Raw genomic sequence first — 19,224 nt, forward strand, 5'->3', positions numbered from 1 at the left:
TTAGTGAGACATCTAAAACATTATTGTGTGTGTATGTGTGTGTGTGTGTGTTGGGGGGGGGGGGGGGGGGGTGTCTGAGGAAAGGAGTTGAGAAACTGTTTTAAAGCAATTAGCCTTCACATGCAAGATAAAAATGCATGGAAACAGTCAATCTGGGCTCAGCCCCAGATGAGTATCAGTCCAGATAATGCCCCTGCTCAGTGCTCAAGGGTCCCCATTTCGATCCTGAGATCAGGTTACTCTCTTTGTGGAGTACTGCATATTATCCCCCTGTCTGCATGGATTTCCTCCCACACACACATGCTTGTAGATGGACTGGTTATGCCAAATTGCCAAAGGTGTGCGTGTGTGTGTGTTCCTGCCCTATGCGTTCCAGGAATAGCCTCCTTATCCACTGCAATCCTGACCAGGATAAAGCATTTAATGAAAATGAATGAATGAATGAATAATGAAATCCAAACAAAACAACAACAACAAAAATAAATTAAAGGTAAATCCTTTAATTTTGAAACAATAGTAAGGTTTTTGGTAGGATGACTTTTTGTGATGCAATCCATATCACTTAATATAGAGCAACCCTTTAAAGGAAAATTGTATCCTCCAACGTTCATAGTGTGTCAGTGAGTATTAAATGCGTCACAGTGCACTTTACACACAGACAGACAGACAGACACACACACACACACACACACACACAGAGAGAGAGAGAGAGAGAGAGAGAGCAAGAGATGCACCCCTTCCAGAGTAATAATATTAGGGTTGGCCTGACTACTTTACTAAACATGTGATCACGCTTTGTCGATGCTTACAGCGTCAGTGCCGCTTCACAGAAGCAGAACATCTAAAGCAGCACAGCCGACTAGTAGGTAAGCCAAGATGGACCTGAAGGACCAGAGCGCTCAAATGGAGCCGCTGCTTCCCACGGTAAGATTCTCTTTCAACACGTTGCGTAAATGTAACGCCCATGCTGACTCTGTAGACCGGTGCGCATTCGCAGCCTGGTGCAAATTCATTTTTTCCAGCGTTTCATCGGATAGCGGGAGAAATGTGGGGTCTCTTCATCGCCATAAGCAATATGCGCATTTACAGCTACATTGCAGTCGGCCGCGTCTGATCACAGGCTGTGCGGTGAACTGTGACTGAATACTGCGGCTCTGTGCAGTGCGTCTCATAGCTCATAATCGGCACATATGATATGCACGAATGCTGAAAGAATTCATTCCTAGGATTAGCCTATTACAACAGATAACGGTGATGTTATTTTATCCTCTGAATAGAAAATATGCTGTGGGAAAAGCATTAGCACGCATTGCCGCAAGTGTCGCAGACTCAGAGGACGTGGGGAAGTTGATTTACACATCAACAGCATACGCAGAGGTTCTTCACGCAACAGTGACGCCTTAAGCAAACCTGTAGTCTTCTACTGCCATACTTTTATTTCAGGCTATTTATGGTGTAAGTCGCTTGGGATGTGAGAACTGTCAGATGATTTCATTTGCAAATATATACAATGGACATTTTGACAGGTTACTTGACACTAAAGTTGCTGTACATTCAACACATTTTTATGTAACAGTGGTCACCAACCCTGTCCTTGGAGATCTATATTCCTGCAAGTTTCATCCTCAACCAAAACCTAACAAACCAGTTTAAGTACACTTCTTAAGTCAAAGATTAGATGGTCAGGTGGGCACGATTATGGTTGGAGCTAAAGTCTTCAGGAAGGTAGATCTCCAGGAACAGGGTTGGTGACCACTGCTATATAAGATATAGGTAAGGTGTATTAGATGAAGCAATATCATAACAGCAAGGCAAAATACTGTGATGGTAGAGCTGAATCTTTAAATATCATGAATAATATATGAATAATTCTTAATTACACTTTATCATTTATCCCAGACAAGATTCCAATTGCAAATTGTACTATAGAGTACAACACTAGGACCCTTGGTACATTGTAGCATAACAGTGAAAGAATTAGGTTTCTTAAGATTTGTGATTAAGATTAAGAATTAAAAATTAAGATTTGTGCATTCTTCTATAGTGTAACTATTTATGTTGCAGGTTTAGATGTTGAAATGTAGTAGATATTTATTCATCTTCAGTAACCTCTTTATCCAGGTCAGGGTTGTGGTGGATTTAGCAGTTATCAGTCAGTGTTCTGATATTGATATTCCTTCTCACAGTGCCCAGGGTGTTTTGGGTCCCAGCTTACAACTCTGTTGCATGATATGTCCCACTGGGGGGGTAACCTGGTCTCAGAGATGTTCTCAACCTTGTATGAATCTTTTCTTTAGTACACAGTGGATAGCCGTTAGGATTGTGTTGATAGCATTGAAGTAGAATTGGGTATGTCTTTAGCATTGTCGTATGTGATGGTATTGTTTGAGATTTTAGTAAGGATGGGAGACATTTCAGTTGGAATATGGAAGAAAGAAGTATACAATGCGTTAGTAGACAATGATAGGCTGAAGAATATTACCATGAAGATGGGCCAGCTGTGAGCTAAAAGTCTTTAGAACTCAGAAGGAGAAACGATCAGAGCTGCCCTGTGCTGCCTCATCTGTCATTTCTTTCTTTCTTTTTCTTTTTTTAAAGAACCAATCAGATGAATCTTGTCAATAGTTGTATCATTAACAATTATAATACACAGGCTAGTTAAAGTTAATAGAAATTTACTGCAGAGGTTGGTTGTTTGTTAGCATTTTTTCATGCAAATAAAATTGTTTTAACAAACCAATAAATTGAGATACTATTTACTATTTTAATATGGATGGTTTCAGCAGGGCTTTACTTTAACCTGTTAACAGATGATACCTTGAAGACTTAATACACTGTTCTGAAAAACCTAACAAGGACTTCTTTAATCTCCAAAGAACCATAGAACTCAACTCAAGAACCTATATAATGAAAAAATGTTCTTGATATGAAGAAGGTTCTTATCAGAACCATTGAAGAACCTTAATTTTTAAGACTGTAGCACAGTCTGTAGTTTCATAGATGTTTGAACATTAAGTATCTGGAACAAAGAGGTGTTTAGATGTGGCTTTTTAAATTACCTTATTAATTCATTCATTATTCATTCATTCATTCATTCATCTTTAGCATCTACTTTATCCTGGTCAGGGTCATGTTGGATCTAGAGGCGATCCCAGGAACACTGGACATAAGGTGGAAATATATCCTGCATGGAATGCCAGTCCATTGCAAAGCATCACCGTGCACACATCCACAGGAGTGGAAGGTGGAAGGAAACCAGAGAACGCGGATGAAACCCATGCATGAGAAGAACATGTAAAACTCCACACAAACAGTAACCCAAGCTGATTGTCGAACTGGGGATCCTGCACGTGTGAAGCAAAAACGATGCCCACTAATGTGTTCTCACAAAATATGACTTACATAATACACAAAAAAAGACAAAATATGTCTTTAGTATTTCTATGAGACCTGCTGTTTTGCTGAATGCATACTAGAATCTGGGGATGTGCGTTCTTCTCTCATAAGACAGTATAACGGGCAAAGACATTCTAGTGTAATGACGTTTCCTGTGCAGATTCATTATTAGACCATTTACCAGCCCATCAGTTACCAGAGCCACTCAACCTATTTTCAGAGTTCCCCAGGAACTAAAAATTGAGAAAGTGATCAGTGGCTACATTAATCATAACCTGACTCTTTATTGTTCATTCTACTTAACCCAATGATTAGGTCTGTACTGAATAATTCATTAGAGCCTTAAATGTCCCCATGAGCTTGAAATAGGACCCTTGGTTCCAAATTTAGCTATTAATGTGCACGTTTGCTTACCAAACCATTTTTACAGAGTTATAATCCATTCTGTAAGGCTTGAGCTGGGCCTTAGCAATGTGGCTTGTGGGCGAGAGTCTCTCTATTAAGCCACAATTTTCTCCCACTCAGCCAACCTGAGTGCTGAGTGCTAGAGTGTGTTTTTGCAGGGGTGGATGAAGAACACCAGTTTATGAAAATACCAGATGTATGTATGAATATCTTTTTTATGACATTTAAGCACAAACCCCTACGATTAATCACTTCTGAGCAGATTTCCGTTCATTATCCCTGAGCAGTTGACCGAAAAGCAGCTTTTATGTGACCTTAAAAACATAGCCTTCTGGTGCACCCGTCATGAACTTGCTGGTATGAGGGGGTCAGATTGCTCTGATCTGGCGCTTAATGCGGGCTTGCTCTGACATATTAATCCTTTAGTTGGAATTATGAATCCAACTTTTGCAAAGTAACATTACATTGTTTCACTATGGCTAATGTGCTTTGGTTTTTAAAATAGTATACAAGCCCAATTCCAAAAAAGTTGGGACACTGTGTAAAATGTAAATAAATGTAAATAAAAACAGAATGCATCGATTTGCAAATCTCACAAACGCATATGTTATTCACAACAGAACATAGAAAACATATCAAATGTTTAAACGGAGGAAATGTACCATTTTAAGGAAAAAATAAGGTAATTTTGAATTTGATGGTCGCAACACGTCTCAAAGTTGGGACGGGGCAACAAAAGGCTGGAAAAGTAAGTGATACTAAAAGAAACAGCTGGAGGTTAATTGGCAACAGTTCAGTAACATGATTGGGTATAAAAAGAGTATCTTAGAGAAGCAGAGTCTTTCAGAAGTTAAGATGGGCAGAAGTTCACCAATCTGCGAAAAACTGCATCTACAATTTGTGGAACAATTTCAGAATAATGGTCCTCAAGGGTGAAAATCAGTATCACATTTAATTGCATTTTTGTTGCATGGTTTTTGAGATTTGCATATCATTGCATTCTGTTTTTAGTTACATTTATTTACATTTTACACAGCATCCCAACTTGGAATTGGGGTTGTAGTACTGAGGACAAGGGTATAAACAGTGAAGATTTATTATTACAAAAAAAGGTACACAAAAGTATAATATTATATTAATTATTGCATAATATTATTGTATAATGTTAATTATATAATATAATATATGATATAATATAACTGTAATCAGTAGATATCAAGATTGCACAAACAAATTACTGCTTATGGCATTTAGAGGTTTATATCTCTTCCTTTCAGTGTGTTGAGTTTATGATTATAAGTATAGATTTTGTATGAATTGAGGTTTGAGCTATACCATAATAAATGATCATTGCGGTGAATAAAGCTAATCAGGATGGCACAGCATGTAGCATTGCTGCCTCAGCTCCAGGGCCCTCGGTTCTTCTTATATTCTGTGCGGTGATTCTAAGCATATTATCCCTGTATATTAGTGGGTTTCCTGTTGGTTCTCTGGTTTCTTCCAGCCTCCCCAAAACAGGTACTTGGATTGATTTCTCGAAAATGCCCCCAAGTGTGAATGAATGTGTGAATGTGTCTGTGCACGGTACACTGCGATGGACTGGCTTTCCATTTAAGGTTATTCTCCCAGTATTCTTGATATCCACCTGCAATCCTGACTATGATAAAGAGGTTACTGATGAATGAAAGGAAGCTAATCAGTTGACTTTATCAGTGGCCTTATACAGAATAAGATACAGTCCACACTGATTCTTAAGGTACTGTTTATACTGTAGCCTTGTAGTCATATACAAAAGAGAATGCACTTTTCTGTGTATTACAAAAAACTGTATGAATTATACAGTATGTACACAGTATAACAACAATCATAAGTTAATTTACCAGAAAGTGTCACGAATCGAGGTTGAGCCAGAAGCAAGTGCAGATAATGACATTTATTGAAATAAACGTACTAAGAAACAAAGACACTAAGACAACGTGGAATAACACTGTGGCATGAAACAAAACACCGAGACATAAACAACCAGAGTCTAAGACAACGAAAGACAAGCAAACAGTGCAGACAAGGACTATATATACACACACACACACACACACACACACACACACACACACACACACACACACACACACACGAGTGCTCATTAACAAAACGTGAGTCAGGTGCAGGTGGTCCTGTGACAGCTAGTGCAGTGCAGTGGCTGATGGGAAGTGGAGTCCAGAGTTTCTTGATACGTGACAGAACCCTCCCCCAAGGGCGCTACTCCCGGAGCGCCCAAAATTATACGTCCTCCATCGGGTGGTCCTGGCCCCCTGGAAAAAATGTCCCCAGCAAAACCAGGAGGCCGGGCGGCTTCCACAACGGCACAGGGAGGCTGAGATACTTCCTCAGCTGAACATGAAAGCGGGGCGACATCCTCGGCAGAGCATAAAAGCGGGGCGACGTCCTCCACGGGACAGGAGAGGGGAGCGATGTTCTCCATGAGACTCAAGGGGGGAGCGAGGTTCTCCGCGAGGCCAGGAAGGGAAGCGAGGTTCTCCGCGAGGCCAGGAAGAGGAGCGAGGTTCTCCGCGAGACTCAAGGGGGGAGCGAGGTTCTCCGCGAGGCCAGGAAGAGGAGCGAGGTTCTCCGCGAGGCCCAAGGGAGGAACGATGCTCTCCGTGGAGCATGAGGGGGGAACGATGTCCTCCGTGGAGCAGGAAGGGGGAGCGACATACTGAGAGAAGCAAAGAAAAGGAGCGACGTCTTTAGCGGAACATGGAGGCAGAGCGACGACCTCAGCCGAGCAGGGAGGCAGAGCGACGACCTCAGCCGAGCAGGGAGGCAGAGCGACGACCTCAGCCGAGCAGGGAGGCAGAGCGACGACCTCAGCCGAGCAGGGAGGCAGAGCGACGACCTCAGCCGAGCAGGGAGGCAGAGCGACGACCTCAGCCGAGCAGGGAGGCAGAGCGACGTCCTCAGCCGAGCAGGGAGGCAGAGCGACGTCCTCAGCCGAGCAGGGAGGCAGAGCGACGTCCTCAGCCGAGCAGGGAGGCAGAGCGACGTCCTCAGCCGAGCAGGGAGGCAGAGCGACGTCCTCAGCCGAGCAGGGAGGCAGAGCGACGTCCTCAGCCGAGCAGGGAGGCAGAGCGACGTCCTCAGCCGAGCAGGGAGGCAGAGCGACGTCCACAGCCGAACAGGGAGGCTGAGCGGCGACCTCAGCCGAGCAGGGAGGCAGAGCGACGTCCTCAGCCGAACAGGGAGGCAGAGCGACGTCCTCAGCCGAGCAGGGAGGCAGAGCGGCGTCCTCAGCCGAGCAGGGAGGCTGAGCGGCGTCCACAGCCGAACAGGGAGGCTGAGCGGCGTCCACAGCCGAACAGGGAGGCTGAGCGGCGTCCTCGGCGGGGCATGAAAGCGGAGCGACGTCCTCGGCGGGGCATGAAAGCGGAGCGACGTCCTCGGCGGGGCATGAAAGCGGAGCGACGTCCTCGGCGGGGCATGAAAGCGGAGCGACGTCCTCGGCGGGGCATGAAAGCGGAGCGACGTCCTCGGCGGGGCATGAAAGCGGAGCGACGTCCTCGGCGGGGCATGAAAGCGGAGCGACGTCCTCGGCGGGGCATGAAAGCGGAGCGACGTCCTCGGCGGGGCATGATGGCTGAGCGAGATCCATAATAGGGGAGGGAGGGTGGGAGTTGGTCTCAGCCCCGACCAAAAATTCCCCCTCCTGTCGGCGTGTCATGGCGTAGTCCCTTACAAACGCCGGGTGTGGCCTGGTGCATGGTCTGTCCAGCTGCGGCAGGCCTAGCATGCGGTTATTCTGAGCGAGCAGTTCATCTGTCCTTCTTCCCTGCTCCAGTAGTCCTAAATACCACTCCGCATATGCTGCAAACCAGGCGTCCATCGTGGTGATCTGCTGCTTCTGATAGTGGGTCTTTCGTTCTGTCACGAATCGAGGTTGAGCCAGAAGCAAGTGCAGATAATGACATTTATTGAAATAAACGTACTAAGAAACAAAGACACTAAGACAACGTGGAATAACACTGTGGCATGAAACAAAACACCGAGACATAAACAACCAGAGTCTAAGACAACAAAAGACAAGCAAACAGTGCAGACAAGGACTATATGTACACACGAGTGCTCATTAACAAAACGTGAGTCAGGTGCAGGTGGTCATGTGACAGCTAGTGCAGTGCAGTGGCTGATGGGAAGTGGAGTCCAGAGTTTCTTGATACGTGACAGAAAGTCCTAAATAGTTGCCATCTAAGTTGTACGTAATAACCATCCATAATATGTAAATAATGTAAAAAAGATATGACAACCACTCTATGTACAACACACCATTATTCTACATACAGAAGTGAAATCTTTTAGTACAAGTGTTTTCTTTGGTAATATAGCAAACATATGGAAATAATAAGACAACCTTACACAGCATGAAATCCACAGGGTAAATCCCGTGGTGATGTAGTCACTTATTAAACAAACGTGAACAAGATATCAGTAAATGTATTAATATGTTTGTATCTGCTTGTTTGTACACAGAATATAAGGCTCTATACACGAAATTAACCTACTGTGAAAAAGACTCAGTTTTCATTTATTTTAAAAAGCCCTTTCTATATCTCTAAACACTGAGCATTTAAAATGGAAAACATTTGCTCTCACAACAGTAACAGAAAACAGAAACTCATAAACATGCTTTAATCTACAAGTACAGGTAAAATGAGCTTATTACTAGAGTCTGAAATTGCATTGTTTGACTGTAACAGAGAATTTTTGCTTTTGCAGGTAATAACACCTTCCCGAGGAAGAAGTGTGGTGAGTTGACTGCTTTATTTCATTTCTCTGAATTTGTATTTTCATTTCATCTCCTGCTAAAGCACTAAAGCACTGCCAGTTTCCCCTAGTTACTACTTGGTATGTTTACTTATTTTTGTGATAACTGGTATACACAAAAGGTTCTCTAGTCATGGTGTAAGTATGTACTTTTAAATAAATGCTTTTTTAAAGGATAAAACATGTAGAATATGTGCATCCAAGGACATGGGTTCATAGAACATTTACTGCAAATACTAACTCAGACATGTTCATTTATTCTTTAGACAAATACTAAGTAATTTAGTCCTTAGAGGTATTATACATTCTAAACCAAGACTAACCCTTATCAGTGTAAAAATGTTCCTCTGTGTTGTATGATCCTGATTAATCACCCAGTACAAAAGAGAGCTAAGTACCCAGGCTACCTTATACAAGTACTTTAATATAATAAAAGTCTGTATAATAATAGCGCACTTGGGCACAGTAGATGTACGTAAGTGGTCATCTTGATTCTGTCTGAGCAGAGACTGTAGTTAATGCCTCTAGACGTCTGGAGCTTCTCCAAGCTGAAAAGACAGACGGCGCTGTGGAGCAAACTAGGTTAAGATACTGAGTGGCACAGATCTGTAGAGTTACTCCATTTTTTCAGAGACTGAGTGAAAGTGTCTCTGCTTGTTTACAGGGTATGGGGAATGCATTTCTGTTGACAGGGGTGGCTCGGCATGAAGCTTTCAACCAACAGAAAGGGTTATGCATAGAAAGTTAATAGTTATAATTTAAAAGTTAATAGTGTTCTGTCAATATACATCCTGGTAAATTCTCATGAAATCAGAAACATCTTATAGTTTTGAAAGTGTTTGAGTTAAAATCATTCCTCCTTTTTTTTTTTAAATTTATTATTATTATTTTTTTTTAAAAAAAGAGGCTAGAGACTAGCTGGCTAAAACTCTCTTTCTTAAGAGACTGTTCTGAGTGACTGTTCAATGTTGGTCTCACTCTACATAGCATAGCTGCACAGTCTTTATTGTTTCTGTTTTGGAAAAGTTGACATTTCGGCATGCTCTACTCTAAGGCTATGGTAGAGTTAGGACCACAGCTATGTATTTTACATAGCCAGTTGTGATATGTCTGATATGTATGTGGATGCAAAAGGAGGGAGACGGTTATTAATTTTTTATTCAATCCTTGAAACATGACACAACATGAATTATAAAGCTGTTCCTCAATTATCTATGAGAGCAATGAAGCTGCCAACATTTGCGGTAACAGAGAGTCAGAATATAATACAGAATGCTACGTATCCTCAGGAAACTGGCAGCACTGAAAACGCTACAGTATCTCTTTCCTTCAGGAGGGCACAAAGACCCTTGCTTCTAGACACACTCTCAGTCCAGTGTCAAAGTTTTCTTCCTGCTGTTATTGTTCAAAGGCCTTAAGAAGATCTTAAGAAGCTAAGATTTTAGTACAGATTGAAATGTGAATAATTAAATGTCATTGAATAGTCAATACATCTGCAGCCTTTGTATATCTACCTGCTATGAGCTGCATAGGATTTGCTTAAAATATTCTCTCATGTTAATGTTGCTCTCTATATAAAAGATCATTGACATTATTGAGGATGTTACCACTTAAAAAACTATGAAGATGGCTTTGGACAACAAGTCATATGAACAGTTATGCTATGACGGCTTATGACTACAATTGCACTCAAGTCTCCATTAGTGAACAGTGGATAAGTTCAACAAAACAGACTTCATGTGAAAACAGTAATTAATATCCTGGTTACACAATTGCATTTTTTGACCATGTAGCACACAGTTATAGAAGGGATTGATAATTGCACTGTCTGGTGTCATCCAGATGAGGATGGGCTCCCTTTTGAGTCTTGTTCCTCTCAAGGTTTCATCCTCATATCATCTCAAGGAGTTTTTCTTTGCCACCATCACCTCTGGCTTGCTTATTATGTACAAATTAGTACATTTAAAATGTATGTCCTGAATGTTTTTATTACTGTAAAGCTGCTTTATGGCAGTGTCCACTGTTAAAAGCACTATACAAATGAAACTGAACTGAATTGAATATCCAACGTATCTAAATTAAAAAGCCTTAAAAAGTGAATGAAACTGCATTTACCCTGCAAACTGTGAAGCAGTACAGTGAGCCTCTTTGTGTCTCATTGTGTATATTGTAGATAGTTCACCTGTTCCCCTGACCTGCACATTGCAGCTATTCTGAGCTAATAGTGCTGATGGCTGTATGGTCCTTTGCTCTTTGCCTTAATAGAGAACTGTTAAAGAGGGTGAGAGAGAGGAGAGGCAGGGGTAGGTTTCAGGTGATTCTCTGACTGGTCTCAAGCAGAAACTCCCAGAGTGTCCTTGGGAAGGAGGTGAGCAGAACTGAATGTAGCAGAATGTAGGTGGTTACCTGTTTAAAGCCCCAGACTCTAGGTGAGAGTGAGAAAGAGAGAGAGAGAGATTGAGAGAGAGAGAGAGAATGAGAATGAGCACAGTAGATTAATATCTTCGATAAGACAGTGTGCCAGACAGTGTGAAGACACTCTAGTTCAGGTGTTACACATATCCACTTTTATACAACTGTCTGATCTGACTGACTGTGTGCTTGGCAGTCATGAGTTTGGACCTCTACAGCAAGCTCCAATCACAGGTATGCTGATACTACTGCACTTGAACCCAGAACTGGCTGTGTTGGGTTTTTTTTTGTATTTGTCTGGCATTTTACTTTTGCTAACATGGTTCAGTACTTGACTAAAGGTCATTTGCTCATGTTGAGAAAGATTTGTTCCTTCAGCTCAGCTCTATGAATGCCATTTAGTAGTGACCTACAGTAGCACTGTGTGATATGCAGCAGCAGTGTCTTGTTGCAGCCTCTTTGTGCTGCATTGCACTGGTCATATGGAGCACTGCACTGCACAGAGACCAGACTGTAATAGCACATGTAGAGGCACTAATACAAAGCTGTTTTCCTGTATGCTTTTACCCAGCAGGCACTGTTTAAGAGGCTTTGTCTATGGATGCATCAAAGCAGTTGTGAAGTCTGACCTTTAATTCTCTTAACCCCTCTTTCCCATACAAGCTTATAAACTGATTGTCTAAATGCATAAATGCATGGAGCTTGAACTATATTGGGTAAATCAATTAAAATTTCTACATTTCATGTCAAACTGACCTATTTTCAAAATGTAGACAATGATTGATATTTGCCTAGATGTGGCACTAATATAATTAAGCTTTGTGATTTTGTCAGTAACATAATGTTAAAAAGTAGTAGCTTTGAACTGATTTCAGTCAGTCTATAAAGTATTGGATTTATTTTACTGTAGAGTACTGAATGTAGTGTTGGTCTGTAGCGTACCATGTGTAGGCATTGGTCTGTAAAGCACTGAGTATATATTGTATGTTCTTGGTTGGTGTGTAGTGTATTGATTGTAGGTGTTAGTCTGTAAACTGCTGGATTTCTTAGTTGGGCTGTGTGTAAGGCCCTGTTTACACTAGTGCGTTTTCATTTTAAAACGATCCACGTCCACACTGGCATTTCCGTTGTGTTTCAGAAACGATCTCCTTCACTACACGACCGAAAATGCATGTCACATGACCATTCATGCACACTGGGCATGTTCAAACAAGTGTAAACAGGAAGTTGTTTGCTAGTCACCGGCAGGCACAACAATGAGCATGATTGCCGGCATTCCATGAAATGAGATTTGTTGCCGATTGCTCTAATCATAAGAATGACAACAAAGCCAGCAAACCTTGCGGTTCAGTCTCCGTGGTGTTGTGTATATGATCAAGGTAGCGTAATGGTCATATGGTAGGGGCTTGATGAATCAAGGAAGGATATGCAATGATCCAGAAGACACTGTCAGGGGGTGAATGTGGACAGCCACGCCTTCGTTTTCAAAAGTCTTCGTTTTGGTCTGTTTACACTGAAACGCCAGCCCGGAGGTTTCAAACTAAAACGGGGTCTTCTGCGTTTCCAAAAGTGTCCATTTTCGAGGGTCGAAAATGCCGGAGTAGTGTAGACAACAGGCGTAACCGTATAGAAATTTATGCATTTAAAAACGAAAACACACTAGTGTAAACAGGGCCTAAGTGTTGGTCTGTAGGGTACTGAATTATTGGTTGTTCTTTGGAGCATTGAGTATAGGTATTGGTCTGCAGAGCACTGGGAGTAGGTCTTTATCTGTAATGTATTCAGAGTAGGCGTTGGTCTGTAAAGTACTGATTTTATTGTACTGACTGTAGACATTGGTCTGTAGAGTACTTGACTTATTGGTTGATCTGTATAGTACTGAATTAGTTTGCATAGGACTCAGTGTTGGGGTTGGTGTCTAAATGAGTTTGAATTAATTTCAGCCCAACATAAAGGACAATCAACACTCTCTCTCTCTCTCTCTCTCTCTCTCTCTCTCCCCAAAACTTATGAGAACTACTTCTATTTCATTCAATAAAACATCGAGGTTTGATTGAATTATAATTCTAGCTTATTCAAATTGATGCAAATGAGTAACAAGACTATGTTAATAATGAATTATCCTTGTCTGCTCTGGATGCTCAAAAGACTGCTCTGGATGTCATCCCAGACCTACCAGCCATGGAGGAGCTAGACACAACGCCAACCATGGAAGAGCTCAGAACAGCCATCGACCACCTTGCCTGTGGTAAGGCTCCAGGGAGCGACGGCATCCCGTCAGAAATCTTGAAAAGCGGGAAGCCTGCACTACTCCAGCCCCTGCACGAACTTCTATGCTTGTGTTGGGAACAGGGATATATCCCGCATGACATGCGAGACGCAAACATCGTCACCGTATATAAAAACAAAGGGGACCGCAGCGATTGCAACAGCTATCGGGGCATCTCCCTACTGAGCGTAGTTTGAAAGGTGTTTGCCCGGGTTATCCTGACACGTCTGCAGATCCTAGCCTCTCGAGTCTACCCAGAGTTTCAGTGTGGCTTCCGAGCTGGCCGGTCAACCGTAGACATGATATTCTCACTACGCCAGCTTCAGGAGAAATGTCAAGAGCAGCAGATGCCCCTCTTTATCGCCTTCATTGATTTGACCAAGGCGTTTGACCTGGTTAGCCGGAGCGGACTTTTCAAACTACTGAAGAAGATCGGATGTCCACCACAACTTCTGGCAGTCATCACCGCATTCCATGAGGACATTCACAGCACAGTCTGCTTCAACGGTGCAACATCTGACGCTTTTCCAGTTAGCAGCGTAGTGAAACAAGGTTGTGTCCTTGCGCCCACACTTTTTGGTATCTTCTTCTCCATGCTCCTCCAATATGCATTCAGAGACTGTAGTGAGGGAGTCTACATACACACCAGGTCTGAAGGCAAGCTCTTCAACATCTCCCGCCTTCGTGCCAAGACCAAAGTCATTGAGTTACTCCTGCATGAGATGCTTTTCGCCGACTACGCAGCCCTGATCTCACATACGGAGGAAGGTTTGCAGCAGCTTGTCAGTCACCTCTCCCACGTTTGGGCTGACCATTAGCCTCAAGAAAACCAACATCATGGCTCAAGGCACAGACCATCCTCCCAGCATTGCCATAGATGGATGCAACCTGGAGTCATGGTCAGACTAAATCACAGCGTGTGGCAAAACCTTACTGTGAAAACCAAGCTGCGTGTCTATCAGGCCTGCATTTTAAGCACACTCCTCTACGGTGGTGAGACTTGGACAACCTACGCTAGGCATGAGAGGAAGCTCAACAGCTTTCACCTGAGGTGCCTGCGACGCATCCTCCATGTACAGTGGCAGGACAGGGTACCCGATGCAGAAGTCCTGGAGCGCGCCAACACGAGCAGCATGTTTGCCATCCTCTGTGAGAAGCGTCTCTGTTGGCTTGGCCACGTTAGAAGAATGGATCCTGGTCGCATTCCCAAAGATCTACTGTATGGTGAGCTGGCCGAGGGTTCACGGCTAATTAGACGCCCCCGACTGCGATTCAAAGATGTCTGAAAAAAGGACATGAGATTATGCGGCATCAACCCTAGTTCATGGGAATCCAGCGCTGAAGACCGTACAGCCTGGCGTTTTGCCGTTAGTCGGGGCACTCAGAAAGCGGAGAAGGACAGGTTTAAGCACCTTGCTGACAAGAGAGACAGGAGGAAGGCGCGGCAATTTCAGCCACAGCGTGCGACTCAGTTTGTCTGCTGCAACTGCAACTGGGACTGCCACTCACGGGCTGGCTTGTACAGCCACTTGAGAAGGTGCAAATAAATTCACCCGAAACAGAGGCTACACCATTGTCTCCCAAAGACGGAAGGTTGCCAGAGAGATCTTTGTCCTAACCTTTTTAAAGTTTTGGTCTGTAGTATGGGTGTATAATATAGTGTATAATACAGTAGAATATAGTGTATAATGCAGTAGAATATAGTGTATAGGTTCTGGTCTGTATTTATTGTTTTGTCTGTAGAGTATTGAGTTTAAATGGCCTGTAGCATGCTGAATGTAGGGGTTGATCTCTAAAGTACTGACTGTAAGTGTTGGGGTGTAGAGCACTGAGAGTGGATTTGGCTTGCAAGGTACTGAATTTATTGGTGGTTTGTTTTGACTGTAGGTATTGGTCTGTAGTGTACTGAGTGTATGTGCTGGTCTCTAGAGTACTGAGTGTAGTTGTTGGTCTGCCAAGAACTGAATTACTGGTTGGCCTCTGGGCCCTGTTGCTGTTGGTCTATATCATATTGAGTATAGGTGTTGGTCTATAGTACTGAGATTGTAGGTGTTGGTCTATAATGATTGTAGGTGTTGGTCTGTTAAATCGGTGAGTATGTGTGTTGGTCTGTAAAGGACTCACTGTAGACGTTGGTTTGTTGACTAATTTAAATTGCATAGTACACAGTTGGTTGTAGAATGCTGAGTATAGGTGTTATCTGTTATTGGTCGGAATCAGTCTGTATGATAGGATTAAAATGTTGACTATAGCTAATTATGTTCAGTGTTTCCATATTGCCAACAAACAAACAATTTTCTTAATTTTATGAAGTGAAATAGAGAGCTACACAACAGCTGTTGTGGAGAGAACCACCTCAGGAGTGGGAGTAGTAGTAAACATGCACTGATGACAACAGACAGGTTACGTGTTCCAAGACCAACAAAGGGATGTTGATGTAGGAACATTTATTAATTGAGGAAATCACATTTAGAACGCTGTTAATAAGTTTAACACCTGGTCCTAAATCATGGAACGATTTCATATACGCAAAATGCAAAGGCATTTGATTTAGGATTAGGTCTGTTTTGTTCGTTGATTGATTTGACTGGCAGCATCTTATTTTAGACCATCAGTATTGCTCTGTTCATACATAATCTCAGTATTGATTTCAGGACAGTGTTGCTGGCATAGCAACATAGCAAGCACAGAACTATTTATAGGCTGAAACAGTGTCAGCGTCATCCTCACATACAAACAATTCAAACACACACACACACATGCATTTGTCTTACTGTACTCGTCAGGACCTTCCATTAACATAATTATTATTTGCAGCTAATTAATGCTATGGATGCACCTTAACCCAGTCCTAACCTTAACCAAAGCCTTTTCGAAAAGTAAGCGTCTAAATATTTCCTTCTGGTTACTGAGGTTAAGATTAGGGTTAGGTAGATTATGGTTAGGTATATATTACACTAATTAGCTATAGTAATCATTAGGCCAGTGAAAGTTCCTTATGAACATAGTAAAACCAACATACATTATTTCATGGTGTGTGTATGTTATCTGCCTGGCTGTTACAGAGTGGGCTGAAACTGTGTCACGATTGGCAGTTGCTTCATCCATCTCACCCTCACTGCAGGATAACACTTATTGCTCTCTCATACCATCCTCCATTTAATTCTCTCTCTTTGTTCTTCAACTCATAAAGCACCCTATCATAACTGATGTCTTTGTGAACTTGCCTGAAATGCTCTCTTTTCTATAATGAGAGTGTGTGTTCTCTAAGATGTTTATGTCTTTGTGTGTATTTGTCTGTGTGTGTGTGTGTTGTGTGTGCAGTGTCATGTGTCTGCAGGAGAGCACTCACTGGCTGTAGTTGAAAGGATTACACAGTGGGAGCATGTGCAGTATGGCATAGAAAAAGGACACTTCTTGAGGCATTGGTAGTATGTGAGAACAGGGGAGGAGGAATAAAAGGATTAGCTCTTATACAAATTAAATCTCATTCAATTTTTTATGGCATGCAAAGGCCATATGGCTGAATGAAAGCCCCTGTGTGTGTGTGTGTGTGTGTGTGCTAGATGCTTCTGACTGATGCTTGCCACGTGTTGCAACAATTATGTATTACAGAAAATACAGTGCAGAAAGTACAGTCCACAATGTTGTGTCGAGGCCACGTTTACAGGACTAACACATGTAGTTATTTACAAACAAAAAATAGAAAATTAAAAAAAAATAAAAGAGAAAAAACATGAAAGCTACTACTTGACTTTTGAGAAAGCCACAAATAGCAGAGACACATAATATATGCACACACCGAGCAAAAATTAATACAAAAGAAGGCAATAATGCCCCATATGTGTGTGTGTGTGTGTGTGTGTGTGTGTGTGTGTGTGTGTGTGTGTATGTGTGTGGGTGTCCACTATATGTACGTGGACACCTGACCAATCACTATCATATTTGCTTGTTGAACAGCCCATTATAGATTTAGTCCCACTTTGGTGTTATAATAACCTCCACTCTTCTGTGAAGGCTTTTCACTAGATTTTGGATGTGTGGATTTGTGCTCATTCTACCACAAGAACATTAGTGAGGTCAGGCACTGATATCAAGGGAGAAGCCTTGGCAGGCAGTCAGTGTTCCAGTTAGTCTCAAAATTGTTCACTGGGGTTGAGGTCAGGGCTCTGTGCAGCCCACTTAAGTTCTTCTAGTCCAACCTTGGCAAATTGTCTTTATGGAGCTCGCTTTGTGCACAGAGGAATTGTCATGCAGGAATGGGTTTGGGCCCCTTAGTTCCAGTGAAGGGAAAATCTTGATAATACAGCGTACAAAGACATTTTTAAAAGACAAATGTGTTCTACAAATGGGCCCACATATCACATTGATGGCTAGGTGCCCACATACTTTTGGTGTATTTGGTGAAAGATATACATACAGTATCTCACAAAAGTGAGTACACCCCTCACATTTTTGTAAATATTTGATTATATCTTTTGATGTGACAACACTGAAGAAATGACACTTTGCTACAATGTAAAGTAGTGAGTGTACAGCGACTTGTGTCATACAGTGTATGTGACTTGTTAGTGTTACAAGGTCTCAGTTGTGAATGGGGAGCAGGTTCTTAAATTTGGTGTCATTAAATTTTGGCTCTCACACTCCCTCATACTGGTCAATGGAAGTTCAACATGGCACCTCATGGCAATGAACTCTCCGAGGATCTGAAAAAAAGAATTGTTGCTCTACATAAAGATGGCCTAGGCTATAAGAAGATTGCCAAGACCCTGACACTGAGCTGCAGCACGGTGGCCAAGACCATACAACACAGAGTGATGGATGCTTTGGAAATCTTAAACTTTGGTTGATGTGCTTTTCATCACTTACATTGTGGGAGCCCATTAGAGGAAAGTTAAAGTAAAGAACATAAACTAAAGTTGATTAACTTGCCCATTGCTGGTATTTATCATTTTATTGCACATTACACCCTGAAAAAGTATTATTGTGAATAGAATGTGCTTGGATCAATTTTAAACAGCAACCTCAATTTACAAAGTAAATTAAGGTTATGCAATCAGATCTTAGCAACTTGGCTAGTAACATGCTTATCTTAACAATTGAAATATCAAGGTTATTCTGATGAATTATGGATGAATTATAAGGATTTAGCTCTTAAGTAATATGTATACAACCATTTTTCAATAGTATGTTTCTTTAAAGATAGGCATCCCGATACTGAAAACCTTAATATGAAAGGAAAGGAAGCCTGATAATGTGCAGTATGAAATTATTGGACAGGATGAGCTGCAAGCTGTGTGAAGGAGGTGTGGGTACAGCATGGCAGGATGTGAGTCAGCACCTGTATTGTGTGGTTGCTGGTGGACACACTCCCACTTTGGGAGTACTGGCACTAGTCTCTTAAATTACATTTAGGATAAGCTTTTTCCTCTAGACCTCTGTTTTAATGGGCTGCTCTGCCATTTAATTTCTACCTCTGCTTTCTCCTATACTCAGCACTACATGCCTAAATGTGTATACTTGTGTTTGAGTTTCTGAAGGCTCCACAGGGGATCATCCAATTGGAAAATGATGTTTAAATAGTGCTTGAGTGCTCATAAGTGCCAGATTTGCATTAGGCATGATAATGAGGCTTTCTGAGGACAGTGCCAATCTGTAACCAACAAAAGTCTTAATCCTTGATTGACTGTAATTTTCAAATTAACACAGTGCTCCCAACTTTCTAGAGTGGGTAATATTTGGAACAGGGGTGCTGAACTTGCACTATCTGGTGTCACCCAGAAAAGGATGTATTGCCCTTCTGGTTCATCTTAATGTTTCTTCTTCATGTTGTCTCAGGGAGTTTTTTTTCTTGCCAATATTACCTCTAGTTGGCTCATTAGGGATCTAAATCTGCATTCAGATTTCTGTAAAGGTGGTTTGTT

The 19,224-nt window shown here is 42.1% G+C and overlaps 1 protein-coding gene across 3 annotated transcripts in view; it reads left to right on the forward strand.

The window, feature by feature from the left end:
- The first annotated feature begins 377 nt into the window (after positions 1–377).
- The window catches only part of slc4a10b (solute carrier family 4 member 10b), a 64,202-nt gene continuing 45,355 nt past the window's right edge, over positions 378–19,224 (forward strand). The window contains exons 1-2 of one of the 3 annotated variants that reach the window (XM_053627167.1): positions 378–924; positions 8,572–8,601. In XM_053627167.1, coding sequence (XP_053483142.1) covers positions 877–924; positions 8,572–8,601 — 78 coding nt within the window. In that variant the 5' untranslated portion in view covers positions 378–876. The remainder of the gene's footprint in view (positions 925–8,571; positions 8,602–19,224) is intronic. The other 2 variants (XR_008386141.1, XM_053627166.1) reach the window with 2 other exon arrangements.

The sequence above is a fragment of the Ictalurus furcatus genome, chromosome 6 (assembly GCF_023375685.1).
Source record: "Ictalurus furcatus strain D&B chromosome 6, Billie_1.0, whole genome shotgun sequence".
NCBI lineage: Eukaryota > Metazoa > Chordata > Actinopteri > Siluriformes > Ictaluridae > Ictalurus > Ictalurus furcatus.